The 14923-nt window shown below is 41.3% G+C and overlaps 1 protein-coding gene and 1 non-coding gene across 3 annotated transcripts; both read right to left on the reverse strand.

Annotated features, from left to right (window-relative positions):
* Window positions 1-5860: 5860 nt before the first annotated feature.
* On the reverse strand, window positions 5861-14749 carry SLC25A3 (solute carrier family 25 member 3). Of its 2 annotated transcripts, none has more exons than XM_063322744.1 (8): window positions 14598-14749; window positions 14285-14438; window positions 10961-11082; window positions 8157-8336; window positions 7858-8039; window positions 6967-7139; window positions 6308-6418; window positions 5861-6197 (listed from the first exon to the last, which is right to left on the reverse strand). In XM_063322744.1, exons 2-8 carry the CDS (start codon window positions 14430-14432, stop codon window positions 6037-6039), a joined length of 1077 nt encoding a protein of 358 aa, XP_063178814.1. In that variant the 5' UTR covers window positions 14433-14438; window positions 14598-14749; the 3' UTR covers window positions 5861-6036. The 2 variants fall into 2 exon arrangements, with proteins under 2 accessions (XP_063178814.1, XP_063178813.1); XM_063322743.1 differs by lacking the exon at window positions 10961-11082 and adding an exon at window positions 11248-11369.
* LOC134510503 (small nucleolar RNA SNORA53) lies at window positions 7435-7674 on the reverse strand. Its single transcript, XR_010069641.1, has one exon. It is a non-coding gene; the product is annotated as a small nucleolar RNA SNORA53 (small nucleolar RNA).
* Window positions 14750-14923: the final 174 nt, after the last annotated feature.

Genomic DNA, 14923 nt, shown 5'->3' on the forward strand with positions numbered 1-14923 from the left:
GTTGTTCTTACCTTTAGATTTTGCTTTCATGAAGAAAGTAGGGCCCAAGACAGACAGATCTTCAGCTTTCCTTTCCTGCTCCAAAGGAAGGAGTAAAATTGTAGTTTCCAGATAGTTAAACAAGGGTTAATCAAGCTGCAGTAGCAATTTAATATTGTCTCAATGTATTAACTCTGTGATTTTTTTAAACTATAGCACGCCCTTTTTTTTCTTTTTGTAAACAATTGGTATTTCCAGAGGTAAATGCAGTGAAGCAAGCAATGCTCAGAAATACTGCTGATGCCTCGCAAAAAGATTTTCTGTGAGGCTTTATAGTTGTGATCACATCACTGCAGCGCTGCGCGGTCTTCAAAACACTGAACTCTGAACAGAAACGCAACACACTGAACTCCCCTCTATGGGGACAAAGCCTTGAAAGACCTACTAACCCTGCTGGTGGCTTTCTCCCAGCGGCACGGTATCTGTCCAGGAATCCTAACAGCGTTATTCATTCATTGTTTCTTAGCCTGTAAAATACTATAGTGAGCAGCAGAATTAACAAAGAGGTGCATTTAGGTCCCAAAAGGTTAGAGCGATATGAGGCGCTGGCAGTATTTCTGTGGTGAAGAGCAAGAGTTTAAGAGATCGGAGACATTTGAACAAGATAACGGGAATGGGTTTAGCAGAGCAAAGAGGGAAAAGTGCATTAAATAGGAAAAAAATGACTATAAAAACAACTAGGAGAGGTACAGCAATTAAGAAAATCGCTATAGATGAAACTGCATCAAGAAGTGTAAGCATAGAGTAAGGCCTTTATAACTTCTCAATTGTTTAGTTGGTCATACCTGAACATCTTGCAGCTACTAGACTCGATTGTACGGAAGATACAACCATTCCTCTCCCTCACTATTCTCATCCTCATTCAGCATTCCGTATCTTCTGCCCTGCCTCATGTTGCTGGTCTTCCATACCTTCCTTGCTTCATTGCCCTCAGTCAACATTAAATGCTATGTTTCCTCAAGTTTTCCTCTTTTTGGTATGGGTCCGTTCCTACCTCCAGTTTTCTTTAACCCCTTCCAGTCCACCTGAGAGACCACAAGGATAAACCTGGCAAAAGGCAAGTTTTCCTAGAAAGCATCCGCAGGTACTATGTGCCAACGAGCGTCCCTTTGCTCTTTCAGGCAATTTTCAAGCAAGCCCCTGAAAATAACCAAGTGGCACTTGAAGGAGGCAGTAAAATTAAAGAACATCCGGAACGATCAGCCATGCTAAAGCAGGGGTTGTGTATCACACCTGAAAAAATATATACGTACGCACATACACCATAAGAGCTTGGGGGTTTCATAATAAGTATCTCTCCTTTGTGTATCAAAGCCTGGATTTCACTGAATCCACCAGTCCTGGGGGGATGGAGATGTCCTGTCAAGGAGAGCACTTGGCACTAAAGATTTTTCGCCCAAATTATGCTAATAGCTAGGCTTTTCTCACGCAGACGCAGACTGCCTACAATGAATAAATCTGCCTTCCACTGTAGAAAGAAACTGAGACTTTGGATTTAAAACGAGCTACACAACCATCACAAGTCATGAAAAGACGAGTTAAGGTCATCTGAACGTATAATAAGGGCATCAGAATTTGACTAACGTGATGTTTATTTATCTCAGTAAAATCTCCATACACATTTTATTTACACAAGTGGAAAATACGCTCCAGCTGCACAGTTGATCAGAGAAGTCTTGACACAGCAGAGTTCCCTCTGGATGAAGACAGCACACTCTCACTTTGGAAGAGCGACCAGAAAATAAACCAGGATAAACTATTGATTTCACTTTCAACCCCTAAACGAATAACCTCCAGACCTCAGAAAACGTCTACCAGTGAAAAGCCGAGTACACAGTCCTGTTCGTGGTCTCCAGAAGTTAAATACGCAAAAAATGTTACAGAATCATTAGTTTCACTTTATCCTTAGGTGTACACAGACCACTCCTGCTTCCTTCCCAGGAAGTGCAGGTCCAAAGCATTATGAAGCTTTCAAAACGTTGTTGCCACAAACAAGAGAAGTTTAGAGGTAAAGTTGACTTGAAAAAAAATAATAATCTGGATCTAACATTTACACACCTGCTGTATTGTCCTCAGAATTAAGGCGAGTGATCAGTAATTCTCCCATAATCTGCACAGGTTTTACAAATCCTCAAGTGCCCTTCAAGCACACACCTCCACTGGACTAAAAAATTAAATGAAAGTTTTGGAGTTGCTTTGTAATTACAGTGGTCTAAGGACAGAGGGAAGGCTCTTTCTACAAGGGAAAAAAATGAGACAGAATAAGGTATTTTTCATAAATTCAAAGCAGATTACTAACCTCGCCTCCTTAGTTTAGTTCTGTTGGCTGTGTGGAGAGCAGCAGCTCAGGAAAACTACAACCCCTTCGTTAGCTGATTTCTGGGGACACTCAACCATACTCTCTACAATTTTATTTAGTGATTGAGAGATTTGGGCAATAATGAAAATTACAACTATGCTACTTAAAACAGAGGCGCTTATGGACATGGTTTAGTGGTGGACTTGGCAGGGCTAGGTTTACAGTTGGACTCGATGACCTTGAGGGTCTTTTCCAACCTAAATGTTTCCACGAGTCTCTATCATCCCATGCGGCCCAACCTGTAGTGACACTCCGGAGATCCAGGCATAGAACTGGCAGATTATATTCTTGCCAGCAACCCACAAGTTAAAAACAAAACAAAACAAAAACAAAAGAGCAACTGCATTACGCGATCAGTGCTGAAAAATGACGCGAGCAAAGTAACCCCAACATGTTAAAATCTATTTTTACACACCGGACCATCAGCTCGGCCGAGAAGTTTCTGCTACTGACATCCTCCTCCCACATTGCTTGGAGTCATGAAAATCGTATTGTCACAAGGCCACGTAGCTATTAAGCTCAGCTATCCAAAGTACTCATATTTGCTATAAAAAAGCAAGATGTTTATTGTTTTCACTGTGAACTACATCATTTCCATGTAGAAATGTAAATGAATTACAGCTATTTGTATTCTTACAGCCCATTGTAAAATGATATGCGACGAGCATTTCGGCAAGTGTCAGCACATTTGACCTGTAGTACAACCCGATACAAACAAGGGGCGTGAATGGAGTGGTTATTCCAAATTTATACAGACAGCACGCTTCAAATCAGAAAGCCGATCTCAGCTCCAGTAATAGCAAGAAAGGATGTTTTTCCCCTTCATAAAACAATATACACAAGCAGCATATACATAATCCATGTTTTACAAAGCACTTTGGGGTTTAGTGACCAGTCTGGAGTTACTCCAGTTGTACTTGGTTCAAAAGGGAGCGCTCCTTTGCCACGCAGGACCTTCCCTGCAACAAAAGCACAAACCCAACAAAAGCACCACTGCTCCCCTGCCCCATCTTCTCCACTTTTCCGAAAACGTACCACGCGTTATGCTATAACGCAGTTATCAGTGGCAAAGCTGACCTTTTAAATGCATTGTAATACTACAGTTTTCCCACGGAAGCTTCTTTGAAACATCAGTAGGTGACCCTTGAAGCAATTAGCATTTTACATATGTTAAACCCCTTCACCTCAAGCGTCTGAACAAGCCCACGGCTGAATAACAACAGAGCCAGCAGCTGCAAGGCAACTCTCTCCCTCTTGGGATTTCCACTGAAACTCAACACCAAAGCAGCACCGAGTATATTTTCCCTTTCTCCGTTACAGATGAAAAGGGGAACAGCCAGCAGCCCCGTGTAGTCTTATCTCAGATTTACCTTGATAAACTTATCTGAGCATCTTTAAAAAAGATATAATTTCAGGTCTACCCTTGATCAATAAGAAAATGTATTTAAGATGCTCTTATTACTGCACGTATTTAAAACAAATGCACAAAGTGACCCCATTGCAAAGATAAAATGCGTGGTTTTGCTCTGCACATAGAATGACAAGTCTTGAGAAATTTGGCTTTCTCATCAGATTACTTGACAATCGGACTATCTCACTGCACGAGCCAAGTTTGTCTCACTCTTGTGCCAGCCTTAAAAGTTGACAAAAGTGCTCAGGACTAGAAGGAGCTTGAGATGTTTTCCAGCAATCAAAGAAAAGTTAAAGCATGCCTTTAAAGAAACGATACACAGTACACAAAAGTGATAGTGTTGTTTTAACAAGTTGAACCGTGTACAAAAGTTAACTTCAAAAGCTGATTTAACATCAATAGTTTTGATACAAGATCAAATCATAGTTAACTCCCTTCTCCAAGGAAGCTCTTAGGAGCATTTAATGATTCGTTAAATGATTTCAAAGCTTCCCATTCACAGTGGGACGAGATGTACATACTTATATCATTAAATATATTTAATTCAACACCAAAGTACTTGTATAAATATTTTATTGAGACTCAGGGAATTTGACTTCACTGTATAACGCAGTTGATACCAACCACTCTAGGAGTGTGTTTAGTGTCACGGTGACAGGGAAATAGAGCAGATTTAGATTTTACTCCACATTTTGAAAGGCAACCATTCAAAATAAGGCTCAGCTTGCTTGTTTAGCATAACCATCCAAAACCTTGGAAGTCAGAAGGTTTTCTCAGGGGGTGGGAAGCCCAACACTATGTAAAATGGTAGCAGGAACACCAGACTCCAGTAAGATGCAGCGGTCGGTACATTTATGCCACTCCACTGGTACCTGCTTTAACTGTCCTTTTGACTCTGAGGGAGGCAAATAGAGGAAGGAGCAGCACAACATACGCAAATGCCAAGCTAAGCTCAATATCATCAGCTCCAGTGCTGAAAGGCAGCATATCCAAACAGCTTTGCACAAAAGACACTTAAGCTCCAGCTCTACTAAGTGAGCAAAGTAGCACTGGATACAGTGAACCCTTTTACCCTATTAGGCATTTTCTGGACTTTTCTGAACGTGATTATCAACTGCGGGTTCTTGAACAGGCAAAACACAGAAGGCAGCATGCTCATCTTTCTGGAAAAGACTGGAAAAAACAAATTCATTGCCTTAACAAAAGATTGCCATGAATGTCTCCTCTTACATGCCTAGGAGCCTAGATTTCTTCACATCAAGTAAGGTTCAAAAAAAACTGGTATGGCTTCTTGCACTGCAGAAGTGCACAGTTCAACCAGAACTCAGCATTACAATTCAACTAATTGAGGAAAAAAAAACAACCCCAAACTACAGGAGTACCAAGCGTAGGGAAAAACTGGCAAGTCTGTCAAACCACAGTAAGAGGCAAGCCATTTTTATTTTACTGTAAAGCTATAGTAAGCTTTTAGTGGTCAGATATCTTCAAGAATCTTTATTAACACCAACTTTTCTTTTGTTAAGGTAGCAGCTACTGTTTAATTCCACAGTACAACCAAAAGGACTGAGATCTTTGGTGCAGTTCAAAGCCAGAAATTAGTCAAAGCAGAAGTTAGTCAAGGAAGCATTAACTTAGTTATGTTGGGATGACCACCCCAAAGCAGAAACGGCTCTATTAAGCGTAAGGTTCCTTTTATCTCTATGGAGAACACTGATAGTATGACCAGGACGCCCTATCAGGCTGCAGTCTCGTCTCAGCCATTCAGGAGTTCAGCTATTCTACAGTAACAGCTTATTATAGGCAAATAAAACAGTGAACTCAAAGTGCACTGAATTGCAGTTAAGTTTCTGCAGTTCTGCAAGGACAGGTTCTTGGCACTTCTCTGGAAACAATGAAAGACTATTTTTGTTACAATCGTTTTACAATTCTCTCATTCATGAAGTGTAGAATAGGTTAATTTTTTTTTAAATTTTTTTGGGGGGGAGGAAGTATTTGAGGTATTCGCTGCTATGAAATGAAGCTTACATACGCAGTAGTAAACAGACACTAAGCACTCTGTTTCTCATTTATTTCAGGCAATGACAGCGGCAGAATTTAAACCCTCACGTGGGATGAGGGCACAGCCAATAATGACATAATATAGAGTTTGTTTTCTACATAGTCAAATATATAAAAGTTTCATGAAACTCCTCACTGGGACAGCCAGCATAGTCAGTCCATGAGCTGTCTATTCAGTTAGACCGAGCTTCTTCTTCAGAGATTCTGGCATTTCAGGTGGAGGTGGACGAGGAAGTCTGAAATAGACCTTCACAGAATCGTAGATGAACCACTGTAGTGCAGTCAGCGTACCAATCATAATGATACGAGCAAACAGACCTTTCCATACACCTGTAGAGCAAAACATAAAGCATGAGTAGAGGAAGAAGCGAGGAAAAAAAGAAATCTTCCCCATAACACCACAAACGCTTGATCCAAAATACGTGAAAGTAAGGATGTACCTTTGAATCCAAGCCTCATAAGAACTTGTGAAGCAGAACTGCCCTTTTCTTTGTTCAACACAGACACCACGGAATCAGCAGGATGGGAAACAATTGCACAGAACACACCAGCTGAAAGAACAATTTGAAATTAGTTCTGTGGTGGTTTAGCTGTACCATTACTGTGCACACTAAGTACAACCAGCTGCAACCACACCTCCTAATAAAATGCTAATGAATCGCACAGTAGTTAAGTCAAGCCTCCCGGTATCCTAAAAGGAGACCAGGTACATACTCGTGACATGAATATTAGAAAACACCTCAGTTCTGCTCTTGCAGCACCTCTTCTGCTAAAACATAACTCATTCTGAATCTCTGGATATTGAAAATCCCCCTTCCCTCAACCTTCCCCAGCCTAGCAAAGATGCAAGCGTTTTCACTTAAATCAGCTGTAGTTTCTAAACTTGGACATTAACATTGGTAACACACAGGAACAATTAAGAGTATTGTCCTATTACAGACTCAATTTTTCCGCTTACAGATTAAATACAGTTTTTTCCCCTGCACATTTTAGTTACAAGTACATTCTCACATTCTACTTATATCTATTCAATATTCTGAAAAGGCTCCTAGAGTTGTGGTAGTCCATTAATGAAATGTAGGACTTAAAGATTCCTTACCAATATAGCCTGCAACAAATGTGACCACCAGCTGTTCTCCTTTTGTACATTCACTTCGTGGCTTGGGAACGACGTACTTGTAGAGAGCTTCAACAGTACGTTCAAAGCAGGCAAATTTCATCATTGTGTATGGAATCTGTCTCATCCACAAAGGAGCAACACCTTTATAGAAACTTAACCGGAGAAGAGGTATTTAAGGTACTGTTTTTTTAACTTCAAGAAAATGAGTTAGCTTATTGTTGCTATCGGAAATACAATTTGTAAATACTGACACAGTAAGGCTTAAGTGTCTCAATACCTACAGAACAGAAATTTAAGTTTTATTAGTTCCTGAGTACTAACTTATAACAGCAACACAAATGAGAAGTTACCTGATGCCTTAACACTGCACAGCTGTTTTTGTAGTCACTTTTCAGATTACAAGGCACTGCAGTAACGCAGTACTCATACTACAAGTGCAGTAAGGCTTATGTCTGCATACCAGCCAAGTCCCGATAGCGATAAATGACTTGTATATTTACAGCCACTTCTATCAGAACAGAAAGCTAACATGCAGTTACAATACTCTTACATGCCAATGACTCAAGCATCTTTGACTGTACAACCAAAAAGTTGCTGAATATCTCTGACTGGAACTGCTAGAAACTGAAGTTATCCAGCAGAACTCAGCACAAAGATACTCACAAAGATGGATCTAAGGAGCATGTGGAACTAACAGCCAGTTCAGCACTGATTCCCTGAAGTACGTTAAGCTGTTATCTTGAAATACAAAGATCAAAAAATATTATAAGCTAAAGGCGCAACAGTTTTAGCAAGTCTTTCATTAGGAAAAAAATACTCAACATTAAGAACCTGAATAAAAAGAAAAATTAAAGTCAAGAAGATACTTACGCCCAGATGCCTTCTTCTCCAAACATTTTAGGTACAGCCTCCCTCAGAGTGTTAGCATATCCAGGCTGTGTCTGAATACGAACTTTAGCAGCTTCCATTGGAGCCAGAGCAATGTCAGCAAAAAACTCCGCACTGGCAGATGCGGCTAAATATAGCGAAGTACGCCACAAATATGCATTTTCCTGAAGTGAATTTAAACACACATTTTTATTAATGAATCGTGCTTTTATGATTACTCTTCATTACTAATACTATTATGTTGCAGATATATAGCCTCATGTAAACTACTTAAGGCTTACCTCTCCCAGCATGTTGCCATATAGGATTTTGAAAACTTCATAGAAACCAAATTTACAAAGCCCCTGCATGGAGTATCCAATAAAGGTGGGAGCCCATCCCTTAGCCAAGCCACGAACACCATCTTCTTTGACTGTCACTGAAAATCCATTGAAGATGCTCTTATATTTTTGTGGATCAACCTAAACAGAATAGGCAGTTAATTGCTTGATACAGCCTGCTATTTGCTTTCTCACACCCCCATCCAAAACATAAAATTCTTAAATTCCTCCTACAGCTGGCTTCCTAAGGTTCCCTGGACAGACGATGTACTCAACACAAAGTTACACTAATGTAACTGTAATGCTTACTTGCTAGGCTCAAACCCTAACTTATTTTAACTGCCAGTATGCTCCTCAATACTCAGGAGCCACAAAACTGTCTGAATTTTGCTTGACCTTTATTCTCCAAACTAACAATATGACTTTCTGTATCAAAAAGGTCTACTAAAATCACTATTCTAACACTGACAGTAGTATACTGGTATAATTATGTTTAGATCAGATTCTTTATAAATTTGATAGCTTCTGTGAGCAATCTCATCCTCTCTATGTCACACCTAGGTACACTTGCCACAAACCAAGCCTGACGATTCACCTGATTCTTTATCAGAAAAGGTTATTTGTCCACTGTTAGTTTGATCCCTCCACATAGTCAGAAGATGGAACAAAGCAGATAAGCAGATCAAAGAGTACTCAAGAACTTCTACACCTGTACTTTGAATTCACAGTAAAGGCTACATATAAAATATTTTCTGCACACAAAAGATTGAGTGAGATTTTGTAAGTAACTTATCAGAACTTAAAAAAGACCAATTTGAGTATTTTTTTTCATGTGAAAGGAAACCATTTAACAAATTCTTAATCAGGTCATTCTCACAAATTTCAAGTCACATTACACGTTACTTTTCATATTTGACATCACCCAACATTTCCTCAGAGAAATAAGAAGAAAGATACCAAATTATAAGTCAACCAAAGATTTCAGGAAGAGCTATGGGATCTGCAGTGACTGGTATTTTGTCTTGCAGTCTGCAACAACCTACTTCAGAACTAGTTCACCTAAACATACCAATTTTAAAAGATTCAGAATTTCAGAAAATTGGATATTTAATCAGGGACTGTAAAATGAGACTATGTTCATGTCAGAACCATTCTTAATTATCATCTACATAAAAAGTGACCTCTTAGAGGTTTCTTCCTGGAGAACCTAGGAAGTAACATGCTCTGTACTGGATCTGTAAAGGGACAAATGCTGACAGGTTTTACAAGGTCACACCTGGAATCCACAGGGAACTCTGCTCTTGCACCTTCCTCTAAGTGCTGGAGAAGGAAGGGGAAGTATCACCACCCTCATCATGTAGGAAACCAAGTACTGGTAGCCCAAGCTGAACATACCTACCAAGCAGTTGAAGCCTGGGAAGTTATGAGGCCTTACTCCCAGTTCTACATGCAGCATTATATATGCAGCATTGTATGGCGCTCGTGCTTTCGGCCCATTAACCCAATTTGCAATCAGATCAAGAACTATTTGAGATGCTGCATCTTCTTTACCTATTACCAATCTCCTCCTTCCCATGAAACTTATCCTTAGGCATGAGTAGTCAAGCTACCGATCTTGGATTTTGAAGTCCATAACAAGAGAAACGTGCACTAAAAGCTACATTTACAGAAATAAAACACAAACTCAGCTACAGCTATTCCTTAGTAGTAGAGATAGGAAATTCCTACACAGTTAGCCTCGTCTCAATGCAAGTTTTGTAGAAAGCACCACGCTGCCCTCATTCAATGCACCCTCTGTTTGTCTGATGTGTTTAAGAATTACTAGTTTGAGACCAGAATTTCAGGTGTTCTCAAGTATGCAAAAAAGCCTCTCACGTAAAGAATGCTAAATAAATGCCTTCCGTAAGAAAACAATTTTAAAGAATATCACATCCAGTACTCCTAGTGTGACTACTAGGTCTCACTAGTTAGTAGTTCCCTCCTAATTTCAGAAGTTCTGTCATTACAAAATCACCACTTTTATAACCAGCATCAGCTAACTATCATCCCTAACAGGGAAGTTGTTAACTGCTTTATTTCCAGAAATTCAGAAGTGTGCTTTAATTTGCTTCATTCTTGAGGCACAGATTTGCTTGAATAAATCCATTAGCATGTTTTTATCCACGGCTGTTCACTAGGTGATTTTAATACGGAAGCTGGTATCACAAATTAAGTGCAATGTGACAAATCTCCTCTCAGTTCAATCAAGTATCACTTCAAGGAAACTAGCCAAAAGCCTTACCAATACCATATCAAGCTTTACCCACTCAATTCAAAGTGGCATCATTAGAAAGTATCCAAACCATAAGCCATGCATTGATATCCACAATGTTAATGGATCAAATTATACATGCATGTCACTCCAGGCTAAAAACCACAGATCTTCAAAACACCAAAGATACTATTTCCTTCACCCAAAAGCACACGAATAGTGCTGGATAACCTACCACACAGCAAAGACTAACATTGTGGTGGTTGCCTTTTAGCAAATACAGTCAGTTAATTGGGCCTTAAATGTAGTCAAAAACAATTAATCCAGATTATCCTAAATGCCTCCGCTTCTCTTGAAAGTGGCATTTTGTTAGTCTCATAGCAGTAGACTTGATAAGAGTAGCATTCAAGTTTGCTCACTTCCTGTCATCCAGAAGACTGTGTCCCTACTGTAAACTCTTAATATGCTGCCTACATAGAGAAAAAGTTTAGGAAATGTTTAAGTTAATACAAACCTGCATACGACATTTCACTAAATCCAGTGGTACAACGGCAGTGTGTGTCAGGCCACAACTTAGGACCCCACCAACGCCACAGAGAGCATAAAACTTGAGCGAGCCATATTCACAACTGTATTCTGCAGCAAAAAAATAAAGACACACCATGCTTTTACATAAACTCCATGCACTGTTGGACAATGATGTCCAGGGGATAGTTTATACCTCCAATTTATTAGTAGATTAATTATAACACATTAAACATGCTTTGTCAATGTCACCACATACCAACATGCAGAACAAACCTGTATTCTGCATTTAACCAGGTCTAGAGGAACCAGTGCTGTATGTGTTGTTCCACAGCTAATAATCCCACCAAGGCCACAAAGCATAAAGAATCTGCCTGAGCCATATGCACAGCTGTATTCTAGTTAATTGGGGAAAAAAAATTACATATATATGATCAATTATAAATGATAACAAAAATCAGAAAAGAAAACAAAATTGGCTGAGTGCTACCTTCTCAACAGTATTAAACTGAAATAATCTTCCGTGGTATATTATTCAACTGTAGTGTTTTACTCAAAAATAATTCCCTTGCTTTAAATTACCACCTTTTGGACTGACAAGATTTGATTCTAGGCCTTCCAAATTGAGTTTGTTCCTTTAAAAAAAAACAATGGAGGAAAGTCAAGTTTTAGCTCACAGAACATTTAAACCATAGAAATTAATCCCAGAAGCTGCTAGTAGAAATTATGATTTAAAGTTGCAATATCCAACATTCTCTTACATCCAGGAATTAAGCAAGAGTGTTTCTCTAGTATTCCAGAGACAAAGCTTCTTTGGTTAAATATTCTGTCACAGTGCAACTTCTGTGTTTAAGTTGAGACCATACAGATCTATGAAATCAGTGCTGGACTTTTCTTTATATAGATATATTTTAATATATTTTTAAGACTCTTTATATAGATATTTTTAAAATTTCCTTTCAAATACAGAATCTCAGATTTATACAGCTTCTGTTTAATGAAGCTGCAGAATTTTATTAAATTAATCACCACATTCAATGCTCATAAACAAGGTTCATTAAAGAATCTTTCAGATCACATTTAATTAAGAGATATTTCATTTGCACTGTTACATACAGTACTGTGCATAAAACCATCCAGTCTTAAAAGTGCAAGTTATTTTCACAAATTCCAATTAAGCCTACACTTAAAGTGAGGAATCAGTTAACAGTCAGAACAATACATAACTTATGAGAATTTCTTTGAGATACTGCTCAAGACTGTAAATATGCTTGTTCAGGACTTACACGTACCTCTAAAATACCTTGGTTACACTAGCAGATCTGCAGACAGAAGTAATACTCTGTTCACAACTTGACAGAATGACTGGTTAAACAAACACAAACTAGGCTTTCTATGCAGGGGTAATGAAAGAACAGACTCTGGGTCTGTATTATGGGACAGCTCTTCCTAGCTGTATCTTTGGTCTGCAGCACAACAGCACTGCAGCAGTTACCATGCTGTCCAGATACCTGAAGTGTTTGTTCACACTTTTTCACCACAATTTCTGTTAGAAGTCATACTCCTCAACTGACAGAGGCAAACATTTGTAGAAGCCACAGAAAAATGGAGTTTCCTGTATCTGCTCTATCACAATGGTATTCAGACTGACCTGTCAGCTAGGTGTTCAAAAACACTAATTAAGAAAAGCCAAGCCAGTATCAACTAGGCTTGAACTCTTTACAGGTACCTAAATTTGTAATGGTACAGCAGTATTAGGAAAAAAGCCATAGTAGATCCCAGACTTCGTATTTCAAGTAGAGTCAAATTTCCTGAAAAATGTTACCTGAAAAGAGAACTGCCTAAACACTTAGTAGAGGGCAACGAAGTTATTCTAACACACCTAAGACAGTGACTTAAGACAAACACCCTGAAGCTACTCAAATATATAGCACAAAAACATGTCTACTCTGTTAAGACAGCTACATCATAACTACTTAATTTATTTGCTTCTAATCTGACATGTTAACAAGGACAAATTCCAAGAGCTGATGATAAAACATTCTGTCTCTAAGCTGTGTTATGGCTGATGCCCTAAGCTGAACTCACAAGGTCTTGTGGTTTGTACTGACTTTGTGTGACCTTGTGTAAGCTCACGTATCTTCTGCGACGTGTTACTCTCCCAATACAAAGGCCAGAGCATAAACTGGTATATGAAATAATGAACACAGCAGAAAAGACTACAAAGACTAAGAAAGTGGTCACCTTTGGCTGCATCTGCCTACAAACAGGATGAAGATCAAGCATAATGCTTTCAAGAAATAAGGGCACATACTGAATATATTTAGCGTACTGAAAAGCTATTTAGGGCTTTAGTTAGCTAGCAACAAGATTACTACACTGAAAGCCAGAAGTACTTTCTTGACAACTTAATAAAATTCAACACCCATTTCTGTCTCTCTTTCACGTATTACATGAATGTTAATGCAAGAGCATGAACATACTTCGGTAACAATAATACTTCCGAAGAGGTATCTTGCTGACTGCGCTTCTTTCTTCATTTTTTTATTATATAAAGGCAGAGAGATGCTTTTAAATTACTAACAGCTTAGAAGAATTAGAATTTTAACATCTACCTCCACTGCTAGGACTATCATCAAGGTCTGACCTTTTAAAGTCACAGAAAATCTCTTACACTTAAATCTGAAATACATCACTATATGTTAGACAGCATAGCTATCTAGTGTATGTCTCACAACTACAAAGGAGGGAAAAAAAAAAAAACCAACCCAGAACAGCTGCAGGCACCTCTAATGTGTCCAGATATTCAGATGTCCAGCTGTGAATAAACGTGTGTGTGGGGGGGAATACGAATAAAAGAAAAAAAGGATGGGAGATGGTCTTTCAATCCATCCAGATTCACATGCTGCTCTTCTCCAAGGAAAAAAAGAAGCAGAGGCCTGAAGCCTCAGTCCCCGAGCCTGCAGGCCCAGAAGAGCCAGAAAAAGCCCTTTTATCCACAAGGCAGGCTCCGTCGGGGATTTCTGCAATCACCCTGAGCCAGAACATTCCCGTGTCCTTTGCCGGTAACACCGGATCCTCGCTGCCACTCAGCTCCCACCGCGCGGGGAGCGGAAGCGGCTGCCAGCGCCTCCCCCGCCCGTGCCCTTCCTCGTCCTCCAAGCGGGCGCGTAGGCCCAGCGCCGTCTCCTCCCCGGCCCGGCCGAGCCCCGCCAGGCGCTAACCCTCCCTTCCGCCGCCCCGAGGGGCGCAGGCCCGCGGTAGGACGGAGACGGCCGCCCGCAGGCCTCGCCTCCGCCGCGACCCCTCTCACCTTCAGCGGCGGATGCGGCCGCCAAGCTCCGCCGCGTGGTGGGCGCCTCCGCTGGCCCCGCGCGCTTCCTCGCCCCGTCCTGCACCAGCTGGAAGTGCGGCGCGTAGAAGGGGTTGAGCCGGGCGAGCGGCGCGATGGACGAGAACATGGCGACCTGAGGCGGGCGAGAAAAGCAGAGCGGGGTGGGATGAGGGAATCCCGCCGCGGAGCCGGGCCGGGCCGAACTGCCCTGCACCCGCCAAGGCGGTCAGTCGCCCCCGGGGCGAGCAGCGGGGCCCCACCGGGCGTCCTCCGCCGCGCCGCCCCGACTCACCTCCTAAGATGGCGGCAGCGCGCGAACCCGCTGCTCGGGCGGCGGCTGGGCGCAGAGGCTGACCGCGCGCCCGGCGCCGTCACTTTGTCCTTCGCCGACGCACGGGGCGGGGCCGCAGCCCAAGAAGCCGCCGGGCGATTGGCGGAGGCGCTCGGCGAACCGGCACTTGCCGCGCACGCGCAACCGAGGCCTACGCCCTTGGCCGGGGGAGGCAGCCGTCACAGCCCGTCTCCGGAGCCGGCCGGCAGAGCCCCGGAGGGGTCTGTCTGCCCCCCAGGGCTGCCCATGGGCTCACGGCCTGGCCCTCGGCTGCTTCAGGCCGGCGC

Source organism: Chroicocephalus ridibundus, chromosome 1 (genome assembly GCF_963924245.1).
Source record: "Chroicocephalus ridibundus chromosome 1, bChrRid1.1, whole genome shotgun sequence".
Lineage (NCBI taxonomy): Eukaryota > Metazoa > Chordata > Aves > Charadriiformes > Laridae > Chroicocephalus > Chroicocephalus ridibundus.

What these genes read in the sequence shown, in the direction of transcription:
- SLC25A3 (XM_063322744.1), bottom strand. Translation starts at nt 14,432, where the DNA reads ATGTTCTCGTCCATCGCGCCGCTCGCCCGGCTCAACCCCTTCTACGCG. An exon ending in ATGGCAACATGCTGGGAGAG is followed by an intron (nt 8,040 to 8,156) that starts GTAAGCCTTAAG and finishes AATTCACTTCAG; the next exon opens with GAAAATGCATATTTGTGGCG. An exon ending in ATTTGTTGCAGGCTATATTG is followed by an intron (nt 6,419 to 6,966) that starts GTAAGGAATCTT and finishes TTGTTCTTTCAG; the next exon opens with CTGGTGTGTTCTGTGCAATT.